The 25,722-nt window shown below is 35.9% G+C and overlaps 6 protein-coding genes across 9 annotated transcripts; 1 reads left to right on the top strand and 5 right to left on the bottom strand.

Moving 5' to 3' along the window:
* Window positions 1–401: 401 nt before the first annotated feature.
* Window positions 402–1,740, bottom strand: LOC140789272 (uncharacterized). Its single transcript, XM_073138911.1, has 2 exons — window positions 1,044–1,740; window positions 402–695 (listed from the first exon to the last, which is right to left on the bottom strand). The coding sequence occupies exons 1-2, from the start codon at window positions 1,716–1,718 to the stop codon at window positions 564–566; spliced, it is 807 nt and encodes a 268-aa protein (XP_072995012.1). The 5' UTR covers window positions 1,719–1,740; the 3' UTR covers window positions 402–563.
* A 2,175-nt stretch (window positions 1,741–3,915) lies between these two features.
* On the bottom strand, window positions 3,916–5,247 carry LOC140789072 (uncharacterized). Its single transcript, XM_073138672.1, has 2 exons — window positions 4,577–5,247; window positions 3,916–4,182 (listed from the first exon to the last, which is right to left on the bottom strand). The coding sequence occupies exons 1-2, from the start codon at window positions 5,210–5,212 to the stop codon at window positions 4,081–4,083; spliced, it is 738 nt and encodes a 245-aa protein (XP_072994773.1). The 5' UTR covers window positions 5,213–5,247; the 3' UTR covers window positions 3,916–4,080.
* A 1,085-nt stretch (window positions 5,248–6,332) lies between these two features.
* On the bottom strand, window positions 6,333–16,381 carry LOC140789249 (choline/ethanolaminephosphotransferase 1-like). 3 transcript variants are annotated; one of them, XM_073138871.1, is made up of 19 exons: window positions 16,226–16,381; window positions 15,866–16,002; window positions 15,517–15,526; window positions 15,387–15,437; window positions 14,850–14,927; window positions 13,655–13,730; window positions 13,544–13,566; window positions 13,354–13,454; window positions 12,772–12,866; window positions 12,513–12,581; window positions 10,545–10,614; window positions 9,677–9,740; window positions 9,555–9,595; window positions 9,376–9,460; window positions 8,253–8,315; window positions 8,080–8,138; window positions 7,937–7,989; window positions 6,931–7,003; window positions 6,333–6,849 (listed from the first exon to the last, which is right to left on the bottom strand). In XM_073138871.1, the coding sequence occupies exons 2-19, from the start codon at window positions 16,000–16,002 to the stop codon at window positions 6,828–6,830; spliced, it is 1,170 nt and encodes a 389-aa protein (XP_072994972.1). In that variant the 5' UTR covers window positions 16,226–16,381; the 3' UTR covers window positions 6,333–6,827. The 3 variants fall into 3 exon arrangements, with proteins under 3 accessions (XP_072994972.1, XP_072994973.1, XP_072994974.1); XM_073138872.1 differs by having other exon boundaries at window positions 15,866–16,005; window positions 16,226–16,373; XM_073138873.1 differs by having other exon boundaries at window positions 16,133–16,260.
* A 1,442-nt stretch (window positions 16,382–17,823) lies between these two features.
* On the bottom strand, window positions 17,824–20,735 carry LOC140789685 (uncharacterized). Of its 2 annotated transcripts, XM_073139475.1 has the most exons (3): window positions 20,611–20,735; window positions 20,298–20,495; window positions 17,824–18,185 (listed from the first exon to the last, which is right to left on the bottom strand). In XM_073139475.1, the coding sequence occupies exons 2-3, from the start codon at window positions 20,481–20,483 to the stop codon at window positions 18,006–18,008; spliced, it is 366 nt and encodes a 121-aa protein (XP_072995576.1). In that variant the 5' UTR covers window positions 20,484–20,495; window positions 20,611–20,735; the 3' UTR covers window positions 17,824–18,005. The 2 variants fall into 2 exon arrangements, with proteins under 2 accessions (XP_072995576.1, XP_072995575.1); XM_073139474.1 differs by lacking the exon at window positions 20,611–20,735 and having other exon boundaries at window positions 20,298–20,600.
* A 354-nt stretch (window positions 20,736–21,089) lies between these two features.
* Window positions 21,090–23,212, top strand: LOC140789686 (uncharacterized). Its single transcript, XM_073139476.1, has 2 exons — window positions 21,090–21,229; window positions 22,905–23,212. Exons 1-2 carry the CDS (start codon window positions 21,090–21,092, stop codon window positions 23,107–23,109), a joined length of 345 nt encoding a protein of 114 aa, XP_072995577.1. The 3' UTR covers window positions 23,110–23,212.
* Window positions 23,213–24,987: 1,775 nt separating this feature from the next.
* LOC140788398 (auxin-responsive protein SAUR68-like) lies at window positions 24,988–25,431 on the bottom strand. The gene has a single exon (XM_073137636.1). The coding sequence runs from the start codon at window positions 25,429–25,431 to the stop codon at window positions 24,988–24,990; it is 444 nt and encodes a 147-aa protein (XP_072993737.1).
* Window positions 25,432–25,722: the final 291 nt, after the last annotated feature.

Raw genomic sequence — 25,722 nt, 5'->3', positions numbered from 1 at the left:
GATGTAGGCTTCTTCAGTCCAAAGCTGCATGTATAATAATAGCTTATATGGGAGATAAAAGAAATATTTTTGCAAAGTTTCTACTTTCCATGGCATGGATTCCCTTCTTATTATTTGCTTCTGATGTTGCTAATAAAATTTTCTTTTATTTCCTTCAAGAAAAATTACTATACAGGCAAAGATAACCCTGATACCTTAAAGTAAAATTTTTAAGATTAAGTATAAAACTGATGGAGTGATGGGGAACCAAGTTTTAGGGTTAAATGAGGAGTAGTTTAATTTTTATTTTAAATAAGTAACATAATATATATTTTCTCTGGACAATAATATTGGAACATTTATTATTCTGCAACATGCTATTAGATTAAAGTTAATTCAAAATGTTTTTGAGACATTAAAGAAAAATAAAGTCTCCAATCTTTCCTTTGATGAAGTAATTCGAAAGTTGAGATCCACTTTTATTCATCGACCAGTTTGTACAAGAGTCGGTTGAAATCTCGACATCAGTGCAGACTTCTCCTAACTTTATTATAGAATTAATATTTATTTTATCATTCTAATTTCTAACCATTAGTAGTAGAAGCATCTCCACCTAATTCCACCAACTCAATTGAAATCCCACCCTCAAATTTCGGGAGGAAAACGTCCGTTAGAACTGTCTTTGACTGCAGTGAGGCCTTAAGAATCTCCAACCCCTGAATGAAAAATAAAAAATAAAACCGATCATGAATCGCCAAATAAACCAAGTGATCTTGTTCTGTAGTTATTCATAAATTTTTGGGTGTTATATGCAAATATAGGTAATAAAATTAATTTTCACAGCTTATACATTTCAAATTCCTCAAGGTTATTTTTCCCTTACAGTGCAAGAAATGCTACTGAAGGAGCAACTTTTATATAATGACAAAAATACCCATATGACTACATGTTAGCTGATGAGTCGAGAAGAGAAAAGTGTGGACATAGTTGTTATTTTACTTATGATTATCGTCAAATTATAGGGCGTGAAGTGTAACTTTTTTAATGTATTTCGGCAGTCTAACCTCTTCCATGCCGACTTCCACAACGGACTCGTATAGCGACGAGGTATCCGTGACCTGGAGCTTATTAAGCAAGTCGATGGCCGAGAAAATCGAGATGGGCACGACGGCTAAGTCATCCATCACCAAGTATCTCACCATCCCCTTCACGTACCCACCGCCGGCCTCCTCCCTCGCCCTCTCGACCGACTCCTCCTCCCTATCTTTCAGCAAGTTCATTTTATTCGACATGGCGACCAGGCAATGTGGGCACGGCCTCCCGGCCACCTCCGACAAGAACATGTAGCCGTTGTTATTCCGGCACTCGTAGTAGATCTTAAACTTCTTACGCACCGAACTCTTGGGCTTGTTCTCGAGGAGGACGTGAGAGTAGGATGAGGCGTTCGGGTTGAGGAGGGCGGCGCGGTCGATGGCCGGGGCAACGAGGTAGGCGTCGGGGAAGGATTCGACGCTGGAGTAGAGAGAGGCGATGGAATTGGAGAGAAGCTGTTTGCCGACGAGGCGGGTGACGTAGCCGAGTGGGAGGCAGGCGAGGCCGAGGAGGAAGTCTGCGACGTCTTTTCCGGCCTCGGCAAAGAGGACGCGGTTGGAGGTCTGGTCGACTAATAGCTTTAGCTCTAGCTTGATGGTGGGTGGTACTTCTTCTTCTTCTTCTTCTTTCTGGGCTACGGAGGCCATTAATTTTGTGGAATATATACTAATGAAGGAGAAAAGAAGGACGTGGATGGGGAGTATTTATAGACGTACGTATATTTTGGAGGGATATGATGGATTAGTATAAGAATTGAGATTGGTATTGGTATCTGAATATAACGTCGCTCTCAAGGCGTTTTAACCGCAAGAAGGGGGGAAGAAATATGCTAAAATTAACGAGCTGAGTTACAAAGTAGGAGGGGAAAAGTATATACTCGGATTATGAAGTTGGATCATGCTACACTTCTCTCTCTCTCTCTCTCTCTCCCCGCAAAACAGGTTAAGATTGACAATGTTGCAAGAGTTTGACTTTTTTTTTCTTTGCAAAAAAATATTCTTATAGTTAGTCTAAGACGGATTTAAGGATATAATTAAAGACAAAGTTGTCGAGGATTTAATAATACTATTAATATATCTAAATAATATTAATTAAATTTTAAATAATAAATATATTAAATATATGTATTTTTATCATTTAAAGTCTAATCGATTATTATTTTATATGCCTCAAAATGCTCGCCGAATCTTCGAAATTTTTGTCTCTAATACTTATCTTTAAATTCGACTTCCGATTTAATTAAATATAATAAAAAAATATATCAATTATATTTTAATTTAAATTATAGAGAAGTTAATTACTTAAGTTAAAATACAAATGAATTCGTAGAATTGAGTTAAATTAATAGACAGTCAAATACAATTAACAATATTTTTAAAATAAAATAAAATTAATTTGATCTTAAAAGACTGATTTCATTTTCTATCTTAATGGCCAATTCAAGATTATGACATTTATTTTATATCTGTAGTTAATTTAAACGTCAGGGTATTATTAAAATATTAAAAGCAAAATCAACGTATGAATAATATATACCATGTCACAAGTGCTGTGAAACCTCTTAAACTTGGGATGCTTTTTGTTAAATAAATGTGTTTATTTGACACAAATCCCTAAATTATTATTATTTCTATATACAATATCTGAACTTTTTTTTTTTCCACCACATATATCCATTAAATTAAGAATTTTTTTATCAATATAGACTCATGAATTAAGGGGCTTATATAGTTTTTTTTTTCTAAGCTAGAGAGTCTATGTGAATATAAAAAAGTTCAGAATGTATATATAAAAAACAACGATAATTTAGACAAAAGACACAGTTAGAGCTCCTCATTCATCCTCTTCTGAGCAAGTTATCCTCCCTCAAAGTCTTTATTATTATAAGCCAACCATAACAATGCTCTCACCTTAACTAAGATTTTTATCTTCCAATTGTTCAGAAATCTATATAGAGATTTTACCGAGGAAATCCCACTTGAGGTACAAGTACAACAGCCTATCATCCAAAACTCTCTTATATTTTAATTCCCAATCAGCTCCATCCCATATCTAAGCAATTAGCACATTCTCATCCCATGCAATGCTGCAATGCTAAACAGATTGGCAAATCTCACGATCAGAGAACATTATCCTGTCCATATATTTTTTCTAGAACTCAACATTTTTCCCATTCCCTCTCCAGAATGTGGATAGTCTGGTAGAACACTTTAACCTAAAAGACTACTACACTTAATCCCCTTGCAATATCTTTGTAATACAACCTCCTCAACACTGAGCTGATTTCCAGCATTAAGAAGTCTTCACCACTTAGCCATATTAGCCATAAGAGAAATGTTTAAAATCCATAATATCCATATATACCACCAAACCTCCTTTTCTTTATACTTTTTTTTTTTTCAGCTAGCCGGACAATAGCCTTTTTTTCTACTCTCCAATACACTTCTATAATTAAAAAAAAAGTCCGTTATTCATCGATCCTTTTCTTTACCGACACTAGGTTGATGAAGAAGAACATATGATAAAGAGAAATTAAGTTTAAAATAAAGTTAATAACCAAAGTAATCATACCCACCCTCGCAAATTACCCTTCAAGCATGTCAACCTTCTTTCCATCTTCTCAATAAACTATGGTCAATCCTATTTCTTTATTTTGTTATAATGCAATGCATAACAATCCCCTCCTTCGCTTCTTCTCAAATTCACTATAAAAATCTTCTCAAAATTAATTTTTAGTTTAGGGACTGCTTCAAAATAGTATAACATAAATTTTAGAATTCTCACTTTCTTAGACCCAAAGTTAGGTCCCCAAATTAAAAAGAGTAACAAATAAAAGGGAGAATCTAAATACAATTGAAATCCATACTTTTTATTCAACGAGCATTTTGTACAGGAGTCGGTAGAAATCTCCACATGAGTGCAGACTTCTATTAACTTTTATTATAGAATTTAATAATATTTTATCATTCTAATTTCTAAACATTAGTAGTAAGAAGCATCGGCGCCGCCTCACTCCACCCACTCAATTGAAACCCGACCCTTAAATTTCGGGAGGAAAACGTCCGTTAGAACCGTCTTTGACTGCAGTGAGGCCTTGAGAATCTCCAACACCTTAACAACAATTAATATAAGAAATTAAAAGAAAGAAAACCAATCAGGAATCACCCAAGGAATCAATTAATTACAAACAAACAAACAGCCAAAGTGTGGGTGTCATCTGGAAATCTAGGCAATAAAAAAGCAAGTCAAAAATTACATTTCACACCTCATATTCCCCGAAACCTTGCATTTAGTCACTCTGAGGGAGTAACTCTTTTATAACTACTAGAAGGGCCATATAAAGTAATATGTTAGCTGATGAGTCTAAAAAGGACAAAACGTTTGGATATTTTAGTTGATTGCTCTGTTAATTGATCTGCTTTCTGGGAGGAAGGCGTTCATAAATTTAAAATCGTCAAAATATAGGGTGTGAAATGTAATTTTGTGTGCAGTTGGGAAATCTAACCTCTTCCGTGCCGACTTCCACAACGGCCTCGTCCAGCGACGAGACATCCTTGACCTGGAACTTATTGAGCAACTCCATGACTGAAGAGCTCGACATGGGCACGAGGGCCAAGTCATCCATCACCATGTAGCTCACCACCTCTTTCACGTACCCATTGCCGGCCTCCTCCTCCCTTTGCAACACCTCCATCTCAGACGACATGGAACACCCGCAACCCGGGCACGGCACCCCGACCACCTCCGACAAGTAGTGGTGATAGTTATACTGCGGGCACTTGTAGTAGATCTTAACCTTCTTACCTATCGAGCTGTTGGGTATGTTCTGGAGGAAGACGAGAGAGTACGACGAGGTGTTGGGGTTGAGGAGGGCAGCGCGGTGCTCAGCCGGCGCGGTGAGGTAGTCGTCGGAGAGGGATTCGAAGCTGGAGCAGAGAGAGGCGACGGAATTGGAGGGGAGTTGTTTGCCGACGAGGCGGGTGACATAGCCGAGAGAGAGGCCGAGGAAGCCGAGGAGGCAGTCGGCGACGTACTTGCTGGCCTCGGCGAAGAGGATGCGGTTGGAGGTCTTGTCGACGAAGAGCTTTAGCTCTAGCTTGGTGGTGTTCGCAACTTCTTCTTTCTCGGCTTGCGGGTCCATTAATTTGGTGGACTATATTATATAGGTAATGGAGGAGAAAGGAAGGACGTGCATGGGAGTATTTATAGACATATGTAATTAAGAGTGATGGATTAGAATAAGAACTGGGATTGGCATTGGTATCTCAAGGCAACGTTGCATGCTTTCTAAGGCGTTTTAACTGCAAGAAGAGGGAAGTAATATACTAGAATTAGCGAGCTGAGTCACAAAGTAGGAGCGGAAAAGTATTATGCCCGGAGTGCGAAGTTGGACCATGCTACAGAGCTGAAAAAGACCAAAATAGGTTAAGATTTCAGAGTGTATATATATATATATAGAGAGAGAGAGAGAGAGAGAGAGAGAGAGAGAGAATAGGTTAAGATTTCAGAGTATCTTGAATGAATTTTATTTGTGTCAACCTCCTTGTAATTTAAAAGGGATAATTTTTATTTTCACCTTCTAAATTATCACTAGTTTTCATAATCAACTCTCGAACTATTTTTTTGGTACACAATAAGTTTTATGAACTCTCAAAAATTGTGCCGCCAAAGTAGATCAGCGGGAACTATGAGTTGCACCAAATAAGTGAGCTTGTCGAAGATAATCCTAGCATGAAAGCTTGTCATCATGCTACTACTCCTATTAGAATATTAAATATGGCATCAAAGTTTGAATCTGGCTGTGTCATCAGGAGTTTACGGGAGAGCTCGGGGTTCGAATTCCTCCATTTATTACCGGTAAAACTTAAAACCGTGTAAATAGATTGCAAAGCAAATGCAATATTTGAATTACATTTACCTTGATAGTAGTTTCCAGCCTCCTCCCTTCTCCGCTTCATTCCTAGTAGTTCTAGGTACAAATTCGAAGGAATTAAGGAATGTAAGGTCATACAGAACTACCTTCAGGCTAGCATAGGTATGGAAAAAAAGGAGGGTAACCGTTTCAGTTGAAGTTGTCAACAGAAGTATTGCTGATGAATGGCCAGAGAAGCGTGCACTCCGGTGGCTATAAACCTGAGTGGGCAGATCCTGAGGCAGAAGTCGCGTTTTTAAACCATGATCTGCGTTGTACTTTGTAACATCATTGTCTATTCTTCGGACTAATATTTGGTGTTTTTTTTTTTTCATCAGAACATGAAAGATTGTGCAGCATAAATTGCATGTATTGCACTAATGTTTCACAACGCCATGATTTATGAAGGAAAACTGTTGTAAATAAATCTTAAAAACATAAAAATCCTTTCATGAATCAATCAGCCTATGTAGTCCCTGTCTAAAAATGTCATTCTCCTTTCCTCTTCCTTCTTACCATCACTTTTTCTACCATGATTCTCGGCGGCATGAGTTAAAAGGAACATCAACATCATTCACTCATGGTATGAACCGGTACAACATATTGTATGGATCCGGTTGTCGCTGCCTGGATACATAAAATGATCAAAAGAATCTCACATGTCGTAACGCCAACCTTACTTTGCTTTCATACCAGACCTCCAATGCTGGAGGAATTATATATCGGCCACATAATCTTTAGAAGGTCAAAAATAATTATACTATATGTGATCTTGAGTTCTTTGCAGGCCATGATCAAGAAAGGTGAATCAGGAGCACAGAATAGTTGCGGATCCATAGTTTTTTCAAGCCTCTTTCCTGGTTATCCTGTCATCAAAAATTGCTATCAAGAAATGCCACCAATATAATAGGAACTTAATTGTAGATCATCACAGGTAGGCTTCAAACCTGAAGCAGTAGATCCCGAGGGCGTTTGTGATTTCGTGGATCACTGAAGTGGCAAAATGAAGGTAGAGAGACACTGCCTCAAAAAAAAATTAACTGTGAGGTACAATATAAGGATTCAATTCAGAAGATCAGAGGTTACATTCTCACAATGTTCAGTCACTTCTAGATAGAGAAAGAAAGAAGGGGCTGCAATTGACTGCCTTGCATGTCAGACATACTAGTCATTAGTTAGAGGTTTAAACTTCAAGGTTGTGGTTACTAACTTAGTGAAGACTAAAAGTGATCTAGAAGAATTGAAATAAATTCCTAGAACTGAATTAATCTAGAATAATTGAATGTACGACCTATTTGAAACATGTGCAGTACTTTCATCTCCTAACCGTATGATCTAACGGGAATCAAGTGACTGTCTCTCAAAGGGTATATATATGAAGGAAAACACAACAATGAAATAAAAGATAAACATGCCTAGTTCTACACACAATATGTCAACTTTTAGGCACTATATATACAGTGACAATTACAATAAATGAAATATAATAGATACAAAACTTACTATATAGCAGTGTTAAACTGTAGATGCTGTTAATGGCATTTCACAAATGTCCTTAATTATGAATATTTCTACATTTATTAACACACTTATCATTTGACATTTGTTAAACACTTTGGTATTCATGTGAAGGAACTATCAGAAAGGCCTTAGGGAGCATCATACAAGGAACTTATAAAAAAAAAAGGTTCATTAGACATTTTGGGGCACATTTATCTGTTAATCCTCGATGCAAGAAGATAATATATAGGGTTTGCGCCACCAAGGAGAAATTAGAACTCATAGTTCTATGAATTATTTTTCAATTAAACAAAACCACCAGAAGGAATATCCATGGGCAAGTGAAAAAACTCTTAAAAAGGAGATGTGTCTATAGAAATTGACCCACAATAAAGAAACCTTTAAAATTATAAAAGAAGTGAAATGATATCTGAGAGACAGTATTAGATTTACCTGTGTATAAGCAGAAGAAAAGAAGAACTAAATATTCGACAACCAGAGGAGTTCTGCAGCCAAAGAAAATAAGAACGATAAATATATGAACTTGAAGCTAATAAATATAACAAGAATTCAGAAATAAAGCACATGGAGCATACCCGCCATTAAGCCTGGCAGTCAGAGCATTAGCAATCGCAAAAGGAAGAGGCAATAGAGACTGGTACATATTTAAGCATTATACTACTTCAGTCAGTGTGTGCACAGGTAAAAAGGACTTATTCAACATCAAGAACAAAAAATATTCAAAAGACAGGTTCACAGGGGTAGGTACCATGCACATTCCAGTTTTCAAACCCTTGGGTTCATCACACAAGTGAGCCAGGATCATCCTTCCCTGATTAAAAATGTAAGTTTAGCCTAATACATTAACAAAATCATAACACATTTTGTACTATAAAAGAATGCGGACAATCTTATCTAGTCACTTAAAAAGGGAAGCCATCCCATTATACACATAATACATATATTTGCATATTACATAATTTACATCTATAATTATATGCACTAGTACATATATACATACATATACATTGTATAGTGTATAATTATGCTGTGCAACATGAGATCATTGACACTAAGACTACTTCAGGCATTGACAATAGTATTAACATTTGGAAAAACAGCCACTTTGGAGCAAAATACTGTGATTAAATCCCATAACGCCCTCGAAGAACTTATCTGCCTTCTGAAATAGTTGACTGATGAAATTTTCTAGCTACAAGTATCAAAAGATTCAAAACAGTCAAAAGTCCCGTCACAAGTATAAAAAAAAATGTTAAGGTCCTAGATCTTTTGGTGTTTTAACTACTAGCTCAGGCCCCTTAAGGTTCTTGTGCTCGCTTAGGCTGCATAGATCTGGCCCAAAGGTAAATTGAGAAAATATGAAGCTTCACCAGGTTTCTATCCAAATGTGAAGGTAGTCCAAGATTCAAAATTACTCACTATGCCTCAAGAGAAAGTGACCAGAATTTTACGCCTTCTATGCAGGTCTAAACGTGTCCAAAAGAGCATAAGAGTGACACTAGCTAGAATTCTTTCTTCCACAATTAACTACTATATTTATCTTATTTTCCTTTGTGGAACGAGAAGAAATGAGGATTATACAGATTATAATTTTAGCACATCCAACCCATATATGCATACTTACAAGTATGTGCATACAGTAAAACATATTTTTATCACGTGAGAAAATCAGGAAATATTTTACAGACACTCAATAAATGATATTTTTCATATGATAAGTTGATAATTTATATGTAAATTGGATGAAAATATGCAAGAGGTGGACAAGAGGGCACTCATGAACCTCACGTAATTAAACAATCCTGTTTCTTATTATTAGTATATCCATATAAGAATGTCTTAAAGCAAATTACAAGTTTCAACTATCTTACCACTAGAAAGCCAAATGCAAAACCAGTTCCAACTATGAGCAAATGTGGGTGATTGGCCATAATATCAGAAGGAGATAAATAGCACCTGCATCAAGATCAAGGATAACTCAGGCAACAGATAGCATTACATTTGATTGCAAAAGAAAAGGACAAAAATGTGAGTATTATGATATGCAGACCAGACAAGGACTCCACCCAGAAGCACACCAAAAGGAAAGAGCTGGTGAAAAAGAAAAGAAACACATTAAGAAAGGAAATTAGAGAAGGAAAGTTTATAGGTATATGCTGCATAGAAACTTACCATTGCTAACGCCATCAGCATGCTGCCTTTTCTTGCTTGGACAACCTTCTGGACATTCTGATAGCTGCAGAAGAGCATATCCATTACTAATTTACTATAGTCAAACTAGTAAAACAGAAATAAAGATGCTTATCATACTTCTTAGGATTCTTCTATGTAAAAAATGTTTAATCATTTGTCCTTATAAGTGATTCCATTGTCAGTGTGTTGCTCCAGAAATATATGGAAACTTAATATTAGCACAAATGAACTTTTATGAATCATCCACTTTTGACCTCCTTTTCTACAGAGATCATGCAAGTTCGTTCTCAAAATAAATTCTCCCACTAAAAGTCTGCTGCAAGTTTCAATAAAATGTGATCAAGAGAATCCAAAGTTTAACCTGACGCATGAACTTGGCAAAACATCATACCTGTAGAAATTACTATGATAGAAACCTGACAGAGTAAAAGTTAATACAGCTTGTACAGAACTGTTATACTTCAGTCTCCTCAACTTTTTTTTATAGGGGAATTCTCTTCAACTGGAAGACCAAATAGTGCCAGTTCATAAAGGTATGAGAGGAAATTTCATATCACTATCAGTTGTGTGATGAGTCACTGATGCCTAGCAATGAAATTACCTAATAATAATCCAATTTGTTGAATTAAGACCTAAAAACTAAACAAAATATTATTTCAGAAATCTACAAGTCTCTGATTGTAATTTCATTAAAGTAAGTTCATATATGAAAATAAGGACCTGAGGTAGATAAAAATAGCCAGAAAGATGAATAAATTGTTAGCTACAATAGAATCATGTATGAGTATGAATCATTAACCATATTAGTTCCTGATAAATTACTGTATGCTATGTCAAAGAAGATTACTTGGATCCAATAGTTGGGAGGACACCAAAAATAATCATAACAAGTAGCACAACGCCATAAAGCGGGGTTTCTGACAACAGCCCAATAAAAAGTTATTAGAGTCAAATATAGGATTGCTGTCAATTACAATATTTTATATCTCATACAAAACTGCAAAGAAATTGAAAATATGGAATGTCAAGCATGCTAATTGAGAAAGACTGCCATTCATATAGGATTAACGACATCAGTTATAATATAATATGTTCTAAGGCCTTGTTTGTTTTGAGTTTAGAGGCCTCCTATGAGCTAGTTTATGGAGCCCTAAATTGGTTTAGTAACCAAATATTTTTTTTATATTTTTTTCATATCTAATCAAGTTTACTCTCCAAAAAAGCAAAACTAAGAAATGAGACTAACTAATCAAATTCGAAACTTAGTTTCAAATCAAACAAGGTCTAGGTGTCACAGGAAAAAAAGAGTTTTAGTTCCATTTACATAAGGTCAAGAAACTAAGTGCAACTGAAAATTTTCACCATGAGATAACTTGCAGTGTAACAACATACTAAAGCTCTTCTGTTTAATCATGTAACTATTGATTGACAGCATCAATAAATATGTCCTTTAAATGCAATTGTCCACAATAAAAAGAAAAACAATTTGAAGCACTTATAACTGTGTTTTATAAAATGCAAGGAATAAATTATCGACACTAAATTTGATAGATGAAAGCCACAAGAATCACCTACCATTTATATGTGAATAGGATCTAGTAGAAAATTTTTGGCTATCATCTCTCTGTGCATGCTTTATCTAAAGTGTCATCAATACAAATGCTTGTCATTAAGATATTAACAATAGTTATTGCTAGTTTGGAAAGAAGCAAATCTGTAACCCTGAAAATCAAGTAAATGTCTGCAACATGATATACATGACAATCTAGTATAATGTTCCCAGTATCCATGCCCTTCTTGATAGATAAGTTGTTGTTGCTTATAATGTTATCAGTCTTATGATACACAGAGAACAGACTTCTAATGCAAAAAGTACAAAGGCTGCAAGTTAGTTCAGTATGGTTGGCATTTGCAACTTTGCATGACAGTTTTGCTATCTAACTTGAATCACACTAATAGTTTATTAATCCAAACTTGCACCACTTTTATCTATAGCAGATGTTATTAGGTCCAGAGCTATCTTGCTTGTCTGCTGAATTTGGTACCTGACAGTTCATGTAACACACCAATAATTGTTATGTTCTAGTGGCATGGTACATTTGTAGCATAATCACAGTAAATAAAATGTGACAATCACAATAATGTTTGTAGATTTCATGTTCAATTAATTGAAACCACATATGAACTGTAATGTACAGCAAAACGTATCTTAATCTATGAAAGATTATGCTGGCAGCCATAATGATCTTAGAATTGAGGAAAGTAACTTCTAACAGGTGTTACAGGTCTCAATTTGCCAAAATGAAGAAGATAAAAGTTTGAAAAGATCAATTAGTAAAGAATAATTAGTGTACTTACATCTGGGTCTAGACTGTAACCACAATAACTAATTTGCTTTTGTGTACTGACTGGTTTTTTTTTTCTTACTGCTCATTTTGATTAGGCTACATATCCTGAAAAACTGGCTATCCCCCTTTTATATAAAGATATTGATACTGACAAGAGAAGTAGAAAGGCCTTAAATACAAATAGTGTGTTACCTGTATTTCTAAACAAGAACATTAAGTTACTAAAGGATAGAGAACAAAGAGAATGTATAAAATTAGAAAAATAGTATTAGAATTGCCGTAATTGGGATCCAAGAAGTTAAGCACACAGCTAACAAATGACAGCCCTTCCCCCAATCCCCTGGTATCACAAAAAAAAGAAAAAAAAGGAGAAAGAAAGAGTACGACATAGAAGACAAGATATGTAAATCCTATTATTTCGCATTCCAAAGCAAAAACTACATCATTATCTTTTCAGTCTAACTTACCAGGAACGAATGGCACCCAACTAAGCAGTGGGATAGACTTTCTAAAATCTTGCGCCCACCATTCAGCTCCTAAGGAAAAAAAAATTAAACACGAGATACATGAAAAATTAAGGTGAAAGATATGCAGCCTACTTAAGATTTGGTGAAAGTTTCAACTTTCAACAACCAAACAAAAGACATTAAGTTTGCCAATCATTAACATATCAAAAGTTTTCATGATGGTATCCAAAAATAAAAATAAAAAACTTTGGACACACACCTGTCAGAAATGTAAAAAAATGGCACACATAGATCAGCATCAGTCCTTCTGTGGGTCCATTAACTATGGGAAGAATGAGCGTATTTGTAAAGAAGCTGGATGGATAACAAATGATTGTCAGTGGGAAAGTGGACTGAGTTATCCAAATAAGAACATCCTTAAGATGAAATTGGGGCATAATACAAATTTAACGAAATGAGAATGATGTGTGATATAGGCATATAGCATATATGTAGCAGTATGATATAGGCATATAGCATATATGTGGCAGTAGGACCAGTAAACTACAAAGCAATTTATGAAATGTAAATGTCACAGGTATAAAAAAAGCCAGAAAAATGAAACTCATTTTACTTTTATACCATTAAATGGCACCCTTTGGTGCTGAGAGGAATAGGTGCTCTATAGTGAGAAGTAGAGAACGTGGAATGTTATGACTTATGACAAATAAAGAGAAAATATACTTATGAAAATGAAATTTGACATGATACCAGAAAAAGGTTGCTTCAGAACTTAGAAGGATTATATATAAAGCTCCGATGATTTTCCCACAATAACAAATATGAGAAGAAAAGTACTCACTGTTCCCATGTTGCAAAATAGAATGGAACAGCTGCAATTACCCAGAACCAAAATGTATTCCTTCCACACATTGCAGTACTTCCAAAAGCCAAGGCTTCAAACTGATAAACAGTAGAAGATAAGCTCACAAAAGAAAATAAAACCAGCACTAAAAGGGAAGAAAGAAAAGGAAGATAAAGGATGAACATACAGCACATGTAAGCGCATCACATCCTGCTCAGCAATGAAAATTAGAAGGATTAACAGATGGACTTCTTTAATTTGCAATTCAGTAACAAAGCTTCAGATGAAAAGAGAATACCATGGTCAAAAAGTTCTCCTAGAGGACTTGATGAGTTAGTACGCCTTGCTTGTTTACCATCAACAGCGTCAAAAGTCTGGCAGAAACAAGATTGAAGATTATTATAAGCAAATACCACACCGGTTCCTTTAAAGAGAAGAAGTTCTAGTACAGGTCCTCTGAAGTATGCCTAGTGAAAGTACCTCACTGATTTAAGGTGTCTCAACTAGATCATGTTTTATGCTTTTATTACAGCCTCGAGACTAAAGTGGCTTTTTTCAAACTATTAGTTTATAAGGGTTTGACCTCAGGTGTATAGGTGTATAGCCAGTCAAATAACCTTAATCCTGGAAAAGTTCCTTCTTTTGATGAGAAGAGCAACGGCTAATTAATCCAGACTGTCCTAAAAAACTTTCTGCAACTTGTACATAATGATTGTCATTTTTCCTCCACCTTTTCCGACATTCACCTTAACATTGTCATCTCAACAAATTTGCTTCTGTGCCTATTTTGTTTCCTAGTTGTGCAATATTCTTACCTAAAAGGCATAGCTGATCTTATGATCATCCCATAGAATTTCTTTTTTATTAAGAGGATATCTGGATATGTACTATGTAATGACCACATTACAATCCAAACTCAAGCACTTACATTTTAAGTTTTTAAACATCCTACTCCAATTTGAAATGCAATGTTTCTCAGCAATCAGTCCTCTCATTGAGTAAAGCATTCAGTAGTAAGACCTCGGCATGGAAAATATTATTTGTAGAGTTGTCTTGTAAGACCTAAAAGATAACCAATAAATCCCATGATTTTTGGGCTAAACAGCCAGGCAGCCACTTCAGTTCACTTCCCAAAATCCCAGGATCTTGTGCAACAAGAAAAAAATTTCATCAACTGTCCATTATGTTCATTTCAAACATCAAAATGATTATGAGCATGTCTAAAATCAAACATCTTCCAATGAAGGTAAAAGTTAATGAACATCACAGTAATCACTTGGTCAAGAAAATGATAATAAAACATCAATAAACTTTGCTTGACAGTTTTAATATGCTTCTTTTCATAGGTTTCATTAGAAATGAGAGCATATCTAGTCATTAATGTTTAGGAGCAGTTGGTGATATATATTCAAGCAACCTCTTCCATGCACAAACAAATGCAATAACATGGTTGAGATGAACACAGTTAAGGTTCACATACTATCTTGACTAACCTGATATAAGAAGAGAAGCAATCCGTGAGCAAGATGGACCCATCTCGGGGGAGCTGTATCTAGATGAGGTGCATATATCTGTATGGAAGGACATTAAATGTTAGAAACAGATATAATGCATTACATGAAGAAGGAAATCATATATTTTGATAATTTGAAACCAAAAAAGCCAAGTAAATATGTATAGGAAAGGCAGTCAGAAATAAGCATTAAACTAGCAATATGAGGCACCAAAGAGCAGCAAAACGCCAGAGAGATAACAAAACAGATGAAAAAGCCACACCTTGAACTCTAGAGCATATTAAATGGAAGAGAACAAAGAAAAAAGACAATAAGTACATTTTATCTGTAATATGTACAGTACTATATAACAGTGTGTCAAGAAAAGGCACAAAAAGACCTATAAAACAGTTTGTCAAAAAAAGGCACAATAGTAAGAGCTACTCATATATGAAAGCTAAAAAGGAAAGATATGGAAAAATAGATACATAGAACATTAAAATATAAGCTTATTTATTATATGGAAGAACTACTTACATAGCCAAGAAGTGCAGATATGACTAGAAACATAAAGCCCATAAGAGTGATCTGGCAATTGGAAAAACAACATTAATATCAAGAGATTTAAAAGAAGGTCCTACAAAGTTTGCATCAGTGGATTTCTTACCATGTTTGGTCTGGAAGTTAATTCCAACATGCAAAAAGGAAATCAAGGAAATCAGTCTCCATTTAATAAATTCCAACTTAATAAATTAGCACACAGAAGCTGAAAATTTATATGAGATTCTATAAACCATTTAGGGTTTGCAACTCGTAATAATGGTCTGACAGCAGTATATAGTCATTATATTCTATTCCCGACATATATAAGTAACCAAAATCAGTAAAGTGATAAACTAAGCATGTTGTTGAGGATATGATCTTGCCGACATTAAACTTTTCAGGATAGGTAGACAACTCAAGGACGCCAAAAGAAGACATTTCAAGGAAAAACCAACATAAGAGGAATCACTTACGGCATCCAGAGAGGGAACAGAGTAACGCATCGGCTCCAAAAGGGTTGCAAGACATACTTCGCTACCAGCGAGTGATCCACTCCGCTGTACTTGTACTTGTGCAGCGTCGCGACGCCGTGCTGCCCTATGTAGCCCATCTGCTAAATATCCAACAAAAAGGAAAAATTAAAAACAAAAGGTTTCTTTCATTTCAAGAAGATCAAGAAATCCATCCAAAAATAGCAACAAAAAACAAAACAAAAACAGAACATCCAGTAGGGTTACAACTTCGTCAAGTGAGATCGGATCAAGAAAAACGACCAAATCCAAGAACAAAGGGACGAGGAGAAATCTAGGGTTTTGATGATTCGGCACCCCAACCTTTGAGACGAATCGAGCGATCGGGGTAAGAAACGAGAGACCGACCGCCGAGTCGCACCCCCTTCGCTCACGTGAGAAACGAGTCAACGGACGGGAATGAGGAGTGGAATCAAGAAGGCGACGGGTGAATTTAACGGCTTATGAACTGGCTCTCGATTCATGCGATTGGTTGGGATACTGTAATCCGCCTATGGCCCACCCCTCATCTGGGCCATTAAAAAAGTCGATCTGAGGAAGTGTTCTTGTTCCTCATATTATTATTATTATTATTATTATTATTATTATTTTAAAAAAAAGTACAATCCCTCGTATATTGCATATCATACGCACTGCATTCTCTGACCACGTTACGTTGAATTTATGGAATATTTTAATTTTGTTTGAACGAAAATCATTTAACTCTTTATGTTTTATATCTTCTAAAGTTAATTATCTCCTTGCTATTTTATCTTAAAATTTTTCACTAATTTGAAAAAAATACTAAGAATCATCAACTGATAATTGAATTAGAAGAAAGTCTAGTTGTTAATAAAAGCAACGAGACAGTGTTACATATTTATCTATTTCTTCTTGTGAGCTATTAAGTATTCATTGACCCAGGGTTAGACTAAGAAAGAGGCAAGTGAGTGGTTCCTGATGCATCTTCTATAATGTCACTCTCTTTGTCATTCTTTTACTCTTATTGAGCAGCGAAGTGAGCATACTAACTCACTCAAGATCTAATTCCATCAATCGTGGTTGTTGATAAACACGAATAGATTAATGAAACTTGATTTTATGTTCAGTTTGATCCTTCATCAAATCAAGAGAAAGAAGACCGAACTAAATAACAAAAAAGCAAAGGAAGTCTCTTTCCATTCCATCTAAATTAGTTGAATAATATTTTTTAGTTACATTATAATCAAAAGTACGAGGACATAGTGATGCAAAATAAAATTCTTAGGTGATTCTTATCCAAATTATAAAGGTAAAAAGTATTTAACCATTCTTTTTTGACATTTATTTCACTAAAAAGATAAAGTGGGCATCACTAATTTCCCATATATGCTTGTGCTTTTCCAACTTTGTTTGTTATCTTTTTTTCTTTTAGAACCCTTTTAGTGGTTACCTTAACAATGAAGATTTGTGTTTGGCCCCTACCATTGTTAATCCAGCATATAGAACAAATTGGATGCTTTTTTTTTTACTAGATATGCTGCTGACTTAATAAAGGAATTATTAATGTCCACTTTCTATATGAATATTCTACAAAACTTGTGTCACACTTTTCTAGTCGTGCCTTTATTCTTTAACAAATTAACCTGCAATACTTTTTGTTCCACTATACATTGCCTATTGCATTGGGAACAGGAATGGCAGATTCAACTTGCAATTGCCAAAACTTTGGTTCCTTTGATCTGCTCAATGGAATAGATATCAGATGCTTACAAAAAATGGGAGTTATCTGTACAAACCTACTTAGGACAATACAATGCAGCATGACCGGAATGCTCAGCAAGAGAGCTTTAATAATAAAAAGGACTCCTATTTCATCACTGACACCGTCAGCCAATATTCTGTAGCATAAATTTCTCTTGCACTACTGGAAGGCATATAAATTAAGCAAAGAGAAATACACTACAAGTGCATGCACTTCGATAAATTGAGGTTAAAGAAGTACATTAAAAGCCGATACCATTTGCATTTTTCGTTCTTTTCTAATGGAAGAACTATAGAAATGGAGTTTTAACTTTTGCACTGGTACAACACCGACAGAACAAGACGAGAAACATTTGTAGTTTCATGCTACAATTGATAGGCCCTCCTTCTTGGGGACCTTATTTCCTGGAAATGCCTTATTAGAGACATCAACAAGCGCCTTAAAGCTATATGGCTCATGCATCGACAGCTCTGACAACACTTTCCTGTTCAACTGGATGTTCTCCTTCATTAACCCATGCATAAAATTACCATAATTCACCTGCACAGGTAACAAAATAAACTTTAATCAACACCATGTGTTTTGCACTGGGTTGGTAAACAGGACTTGAATACAACTTGTAATGAAGTGGGCTCATTAGCCAACTGCTTAACTATAACCTTTTAGCTAATGCAAGTCCAAGGTTTCTATATTGAACTGATCAGCATCTCTTTAAACCAGTAACATCATGTTCATCAGAGTTCGTATAATAGCTTTCAAAGACCAAGTCAAGATTCCAAACACTAGAAGTTGATTCTTATGATTCTGTAAACTCTCCCGAGTAATCTGATGCTGAATGAATTCATGATAGCTCTATTAATACTATTCATTCAGGTCTAACTTGTCAGATGATGTTCGTTTATTGTGCTTGTTGTTAAGTACCACTATGCTGGAATTATGATGCATAATGCACATGCATTTAATTTGGTTTAGGCTCTCATCATGATTCCCTATCTCATCCATTTAGTGGGTATGTCTTAGTTTTGCACAGTATTTTCTTTTCATTTTTTTTTCATATTCTTCAAAGAAACTACTGAAAACAAGGACAGCAGGTAAATTTAATTGACATTTGCAAATTCAGAAAATAGAGGAGGGCTAGGTAAGCCCACCTCTGCTCACCCTTACACAAGCTTAGCTCAAGCTAATTTGTAGAAAGACAAACTTCCCACGAACAGCTAATTTATTGTTAGCAACAAGATCTCCATGGTTCTTGTGTTTGTGTGTGTGTCTATATAGTTGAACAACACTTCTTCTGATATCAAGACATCAGTATACTAGCAATCAAAATTGAAGAAAGGACATTGATATGAGCATCTGCCATTAAACAGGAATTTTATTGTTTTCATGCCATGATAAAAGAAAATCATAACATTCAAGGTTTTTTATGATTGATGGTGCTAACAGCTCTACCATGTATGTTTAGGTGTGATGCTGTTAATCTTGTTCTGGAAAAATCAATGAGTGTATAAATCAAACCCAATCTGTTTGAAATAACCATAAACTGTGTGGCAAATCAGCCATTAAAGTTGATAAATTCTGGACTACTTTGTCCCTGGGTCAATAGCTCAAAATTTTGGAAGTTGTGTAGATGTACCTATTGACGGTTCATCTAAAAGACCCAAAATAATTTCTTCAATTTCAGAGTCACTTTCTGTTAATATTACAAAATTTGGATCTTCCTAAAACTTTAACTAAATTTTAAAAAATCAGAAAAAAAATAGGACAGTAATATCTACAATTTATGACCCTATATTAGGGAATGCAGACACTAAAATGACTGAAAGTTCAGAAGGTACTAGCATTTCCTCAATATTAGGCTATAGAATTTCAGTTCACCATCATTTATCTTGCTCCACTTGATGCATAAACAGGAGAGTGCTGTAGTAAAATTGGCACCTTCCCTTTTACCAGCCTATGTGATGAAGATAACTCGTAATACTTTTGTCCTCCTCTCTTTCCATGTATTTCTTTGGAAGGCCTCTCATAGTCTCGTGTCTTACTCACAGACTAGCCTCAGGTGTCAAATCAAGCCCCTCTCTTGCCTTTTGCCCATCATAATGTAGATATTTCTATACGGAGATGCTAGTAAAAGCAAAATTCCTATAATAATCTCAATTCTTCCTTCTTTTTTTATTTTGACCAATAGGTCGCAGCTCTTGTTTCATTGAAATTTAAAAAGGACCCCTTTCCACAAGGAAGTCTCATCAAAACAACCTGTCCCAACATACAAATAACCGTTCATGGATCATTAAGGCCCTAATTAACATCCTAACACCAAAATTCTTCCTTTGATCCTTGAAGACTAATCGATATTTTATAGTTTGCGAAAGCCTTGGATGACAATGATTTTCTCCATGTAATATTTATGCTTAAAGTTGTGCAATTAAAGCTAGAAAGTGTGGCAATATCCTTACTTTTCTTCACTTCAAATCATTATAATCCTCTATCCAGATATATTTATTGCAACAAACACCTTTTAACCTGACCCAAATTCTAATAAACCTAGAAATTACAACTATCCTTACTGTGAACAATATTTTCTTATCCTACTCTTGCTCATCCTTCAACTGAGCACCATAAGCATAGAGATATGATCATAATATTGCAACATACCCCATGTAGGCGCGTGCCCGCGTTGATGCGCTCGATCCACAGTGACCTCATGTCCCTCTTCTTGTTGCGGCGATCCCTGTAGGAGTACTGCAACGCTTTCTCCACCCTCTCCCTCGCTATCCTTATGCAGTTCTTCGCTCTCCCCCTGAACCCCTTCGCCAACTTAAAAATCTTATCTTTGTTCATCTTTCCACTCTCCTGCAAACCATTAGAAATTCCCAAATCCATGAACAGATTGCGAACTCGAACTCTCGAATCAAATAATTAGAACCCAAAAGACGAACTTTTTAGATGAAACATAGATGATGGTTACCTCGAAGAAGGTGCTCGTTCTTTTCCTCCGACGATGGCAGCGATAGAGAGGGAGGAGAGAGCGCAGGGTTTTAGAGGAGGGTAGTCGGATTCGACCCGATAATTTAGCCCGAACCCGGCCCGATAATGAATTGGGCTTTTGTTACTCATGGGCCTATTTCTAATGGGCTTCTCGTCTCTTTCCTCTTCCCTTCGTCTGTCGTCTATGCCCGATCACCAAACCCGAGCATGCTCTCCTGTGAGGAGAATCGCGTCCTCGTCGTTTCCACCCAATCGACAGCGAATTGGTCAACGACAGAGAGGAAGCTTCGGTGCTTCACGCTGTGATCAAAGGTCCCGTCAATTTGTTTGCTTTTCTGGGTTGACACAGGTCGAAGTAGGGCTAAAATTCGGAGAAATTAGAGGGAAACAAGATCGCAGAAAGGTTGCTTCGAAGAATTGCTAATGATTGATTGGTCATAGATATCGAGAGAGGGAAAGATGAAGAGGGATCGAGGGGAGATCGGAAAGATGATAACGCGGTCGAATCTGGCGGAGCAGCTGCGGGAGTATCAGATCCGATCCAAGCACGAGTGGGCTGCCTTGTCCTTCTTCTCCTCCACCTCCAATTCCTCTTCGCGGTTAGACCTCTTATATCCCTAATTTAGGGAAATTGATCCGCTTTTTAGTTACTGCATTATTATGATTACTGTTTGATCTCTAAAACAAGTCAATTGGTTGTCTTAAGGCCTAGACTCTTTTATGAACTCGTTTTAGAGATCTACGTTGCTATTGCTAACTCTGCCAGGTGAGGGGAATATTAATAGCTTTTAAAAGAGAGGAAAGAAGAGTAGTATTTCGAATAGTAATAGATTATGCACTATTTTGATATGGTTGTGATATGGAACATACCAGTTTATTTAATTTTTTCCGAATTATTAGAATTGCTTCTCATTTTAATTGTTATCAACATGCAGCAACTCGCTTTCTGACTGCACAACAACTTGAGAATTTTGTTCTTCCTATTTGAATCAAACCTATTGGAAACTCCCTAGAGTGGACGCCCTTATATCTAAGAAATATCCTCTTTTTTAACTTATGACAATGTGTATCATGTCACATGGTGACGCATTGCATACAAAAACTAAACACCAATTACAGAAGTATGGTATTTTATATGTAGTATATTTGTTTATTATCGAAAAATGCTTCTCATACGAAAAGAAAGAAAATAAGAAAAAAGTGTTCATTAGTTGTGTGGAATGCTTGTATGTGGATATAGGCATATGAGCATTTGGTAAGAAGAAATTGTGCTTCGATCCCTCACTGATTCAATGCATCATGCATTGAAAGCAATATGTTCATTAAGCACAATACTCACATTAGAAGATACCTACTAGCATCCTTCACCCTAGGTTGGTCAAAGTGTATAGCTTGGGATGTCTATGCTGATTGACTTTGCAATAAGAAATTAGACTTACTAGGCAAGGACTACTTTTGCATCTCCACTATGTAGGTCTCCAATGTAGTTGTAGATTCTTTCTTAGGTCTCTAGCTTCACTAATGTAGGTCTGCAATGGTAAGCAATCAAGGTTCAGTTCAGATTGGGGAAATTAGGGGTTTTAGCCAATTGCTTCTGTTTTTGCAACCCTACTAATGTCGGTCTCCAGTCCAGTAGGAGTCATTCGTTTCCAAGATATGGCAAGGTTAATTCTGAAAATATTAGCATGAAATGCTAGGTCTTCAAACAGTAGGAGTCATTTCTTTTCAGATGACGCTAGGTGATGCTGGAAGTATTTTTTCTTAAGAATTATCATTAAGACTGATCATCATGCACATTGTGTCATCTTTCTTTTTTTTCTTTATGGTAAAACCTTTAAAAGAATATCAACTGTTGACTCTAGGATATAGAGCTGAAAAATACAATGGTTTTGGTTTGTATAGTGAGTAGAACAGCTTCTTCCAAGCAGGAAATCTTAAAGATGTTAATTTTATGAAAAACAATGTTAATAACAAGTTTTAGATTAAGAAAAAGCAACTAATATTAGTACCAATATACATACAGAAATATGGGCCATCATTTTTGCTGTTTATTGAGAACAGATTTTGTAGGAAGCTGCATATCTTTTTTGACAACCTGGTATATAGTGAAAGAGAAGAACTTTCTTATGTGAGGAGTTAGTATGTTGAGGTATAATTAACGATCTTTAGTATTTTTGATGATGCAGCTATTAAAATTTGTAGGATTATTCTGGTTCCTCCTCCTATATATGCCAGCATATTGATTCTTCTACTGTATTTGCCTTGTGGATGCAGGGTGGATGTGATATCTGTGCTATGGGAGCTATTGATTTTTGCTTCCCTTGTTTTCTCAGGAGTTGCTTTGTATTTCAGATATATGAAGCTGGCTATTCTCTTGATATGTCTCATAACACTAATTGTGTTGTGCATGAAAATAACAAAGCAAGTAAGACAAAACAGGAAAAGTAAACGAAGAATGCTCCTCCCATTGTCAATGTAAAATTGCAAGCCTTTGTTTAATCCTATTTTTTTTACTTACATGTAAGTTATACTCGGGACAAAGAGCTGGTTTTTAGTATACTTTGATGTATGTTTCCTTCAAAGGATGATACCAATGTTAGAGTCAAGTAGCTTGCTGTAAATTACCTTCCCCCTGCTCAGTGTCATTAGATGGGTAAAACACAAGCTAATGTACTGCTGATACATGAGAACAAGAATATGAAGCCCAAAGTTGCCTCACTTTGAACAAGAACAAACTTGCTGAATCAGAAATTTTGAGGCAAGTTGTGGTTGTTATTTTAAGGCAGTCATGATTTAATCAGGGAAATTGACCTGATTATCCTTTTCCTGGCCATTGTTCCTTCTAACTAAGATTTTTACTATTAAAACAGAAGAAAATTGCTGTGAGACATTCTTCTTTAACTCTTCTATTATTCATTTTACTTCTTGTTTAGTACTGAGTAGACCAGTCTTGCTTGTCTGCAACAGCAAGTTGTTTTATCTTATATTTGATTTGGAAGATATGATCATGGTAATTTTCTTGTGACATTTTAGTCCCTTTTCCAATCTTCGACTTACTTAAGGGTATTATCTTCTAGATATGCTTATGGGATCACAAAACTCATTGGAATTTCTCATAAGCAATATATCAGCTCTGATCAGTAGCCAATTGCTGAATGATAGTAGTGGCATCATAGCCTACTTTACAACTCAAAAGCATGTTAACTTTGCTTTTGCACTTTGTAAACATCATGAAGTAACTACTTAATAACTACACAACCTATCAACCACTTGTTTCAAGCAATATATATATATATATATATATATATATATATATATATATATATATCAAAAACTGCATATGAATCATTCTACTTCCCTTGGTACTTTGTACTATGTTCAATTATTGCTTGATATTGTTCTATCTGTTGGTCCATCATCACACCTCTCTATGCACCTATATTACCCAAAAAAAAAAAAAAAAATCTTGAGACAAGGGTGGCCCATCTTAGAGACTGGATGATATATAATTATTGTATGTGGCATTCAGCAAATGAGTAAAGTCCAATAATTGTCAGATTTTAGGGCAGGGGGGTTGATGTGTATATGATAAGGAAAGAGGGAAAGGTACATGAACCATGCACAAGTTACAAGGCCAGAAGGACACTGTGGGCTCACATTCCTAATACGAGGGGTTGTGCCTTCTAAGCCTAAAAGTTGTAAGCAGCTGTAAGATATGGACTCCAAATTTTAGATATCCAACATCTCTCATGTTCATACATAGTCTTTAGCAATCCAATTGGAAGTGGTAGGCCAATGCATACTCATACAACTACTCGGCTTTAAATTCCATGGCTTTAAATTCTATGTCTATATTTAACGGTTTTAAAATAATTCAAATAAAAAAAAGTTTAATATTATATTAAATAATTAGTTAACTTAGAAATTTAAACTATATATATATATATATATATATTATATCTTTTAACTAGAAAAAGTTGCTTTAAAGATGGTTCTTTCTTGTTGTAAAAATATCATTACAAACAAGGGTAAGATAGTTTACTTCTCGTATATTGCAAACAGAGGAAAAAGAAGTGTAAGAAGTATTCTGCCTAACGAGAATTTATTTTATGGCATCTCAGGATATACTAATAGTGCATAACTTCTTCTTTCCTCATTGATTCAACTATAGCTATACTCCAACCCAGTCGATGTGATCTTGAAGTACCAATAGGAAGAGAAATTTGATGCAAGTATTGACATCTTTTTCTTGTCAGAGAAGTTATATGATTCCAATTCGATATTATATAATTCAAAAATTAATCCAAAATATATGTACATGTTACAACTCTTCCAAAATGGCACTTGTAGTATCATATCAAAAGCCATACAAAGCCAACTGCTGTGGAACCGCAGAGGATACCAAGCACCTTCTCTTGGCAATGGAGGCCAGCACGGCTTCCTCCACGTCAGCCGGGACCCGGCTCCGGAGCAGCGAGATGATGTGGCGCATGCTCACGGCGTCGCACGGCATGGTTATAGGCCCATCTGCAGGCAATCCGTACTCCTCCTCCGACATCCTAAAGAGCTCTCTGAAGATATTGCTCGTCAGATGCTTGAGAGGAACCATGAAGCGTTTCCCATCCACAGTGTACACAAACACGTGGCCTCTACTCGCAAGTACTCCAGAGCTGTAACCCCCGGATTTGCTACTCGCGAGCTTGTTTGAGGACGAGGACATGAGCATCATCCTCCTCCTCCCTAAAGCTGCCACCTTTTGCCACTTACGTGCCATCTCAAGAAGCCTCTTTGGGTTGAGCATGCTTGGAAAAATGCTACGAGTCTTTAAGGCATTGGGAGTTTTGAAGGCTATATATATATATATATAGAGAGAGAGAGAGAGAGAGAGAGAGAGAGAGAGAGAGAGAGAGAGAGAGAGAGAGAGTCCATGTGTCAAGTGGAGTTTAATACATGGGATAGGCGAGGCTGCCTACAGATAGATTATATATATATAATATATATATGACCAAATTCATGTACTTATCTAAGTACAGTAGGAATGGCTCATGTGACGTTGTCCAACTCCATTTAATTGCTTCAATTCCTTTGGAAC

Source organism: Typha latifolia, chromosome 5 (genome assembly GCF_019914945.1).
Source record: "Typha latifolia isolate L0001 chromosome 5, TyphaL0001v2, whole genome shotgun sequence".
In the NCBI taxonomy this organism is placed as follows: Eukaryota; Viridiplantae; Streptophyta; class Magnoliopsida; order Poales; family Typhaceae; genus Typha; species Typha latifolia.
This window is presented reverse-complemented; position numbering and strand designations above follow the sequence as displayed.

Excerpts from the sequence above, each read along its gene's own strand:
- LOC140789272 (XM_073138911.1), bottom strand. The coding sequence starts at position 1,718 with ATGGCCTCCGTAGCCCAGAAAGAAGAAGAAGAAGAAGAAGTACCACCC. Across the intron at positions 696-1,043 it reads TGGAAGTCGGCATGGAAGAG|GGGTTGGAGATTCTTAAGGC; the intron begins GTTAGACTGCCG and ends TTTTTCATTCAG.
- LOC140789072 (XM_073138672.1), bottom strand. The coding sequence starts at position 5,212 with ATGGACCCGCAAGCCGAGAAAGAAGAAGTTGCGAACACCACCAAGCTA. Across the intron at positions 4,183-4,576 it reads TGGAAGTCGGCACGGAAGAG|GTGTTGGAGATTCTCAAGGC; the intron begins GTTAGATTTCCC and ends ATTGTTGTTAAG.
- LOC140789249 (XM_073138871.1), bottom strand. The coding sequence starts at position 16,002 with ATGGGCTACATAGGGCAGCACGGCGTCGCGACGCTGCACAAGTACAAG. Across the intron at positions 13,731-14,849 it reads TGCTTCTCTTCTTATATCAG|ACTTTTGACGCTGTTGATGG; the intron begins GTTAGTCAAGAT and ends TGTTTCTGCCAG. Across the intron at positions 9,741-10,544 it reads CTCCCAACTATTGGATCCAA|CTATCAGAATGTCCAGAAGG; the intron begins GTAATCTTCTTT and ends GCTCTTCTGCAG.
- LOC140789685 (XM_073139474.1), bottom strand. The coding sequence starts at position 20,525 with ATGGATTTGGGAATTTCTAATGGTTTGCAGGAGAGTGGAAAGATGAAC. Across the intron at positions 18,186-20,297 it reads CGGGCACGCGCCTACATGGG|GTGAATTATGGTAATTTTAT; the intron begins GTATGTTGCAAT and ends TTACCTGTGCAG.
- LOC140789686 (XM_073139476.1), top strand. The coding sequence starts at position 21,090 with ATGAAGAGGGATCGAGGGGAGATCGGAAAGATGATAACGCGGTCGAAT. Across the intron at positions 21,230-22,904 it reads ACCTCCAATTCCTCTTCGCG|GGTGGATGTGATATCTGTGC; the intron begins GTTAGACCTCTT and ends TTGTGGATGCAG.
- LOC140788398 (XM_073137636.1), bottom strand. The coding sequence starts at position 25,431 with ATGCTCAACCCAAAGAGGCTTCTTGAGATGGCACGTAAGTGGCAAAAG.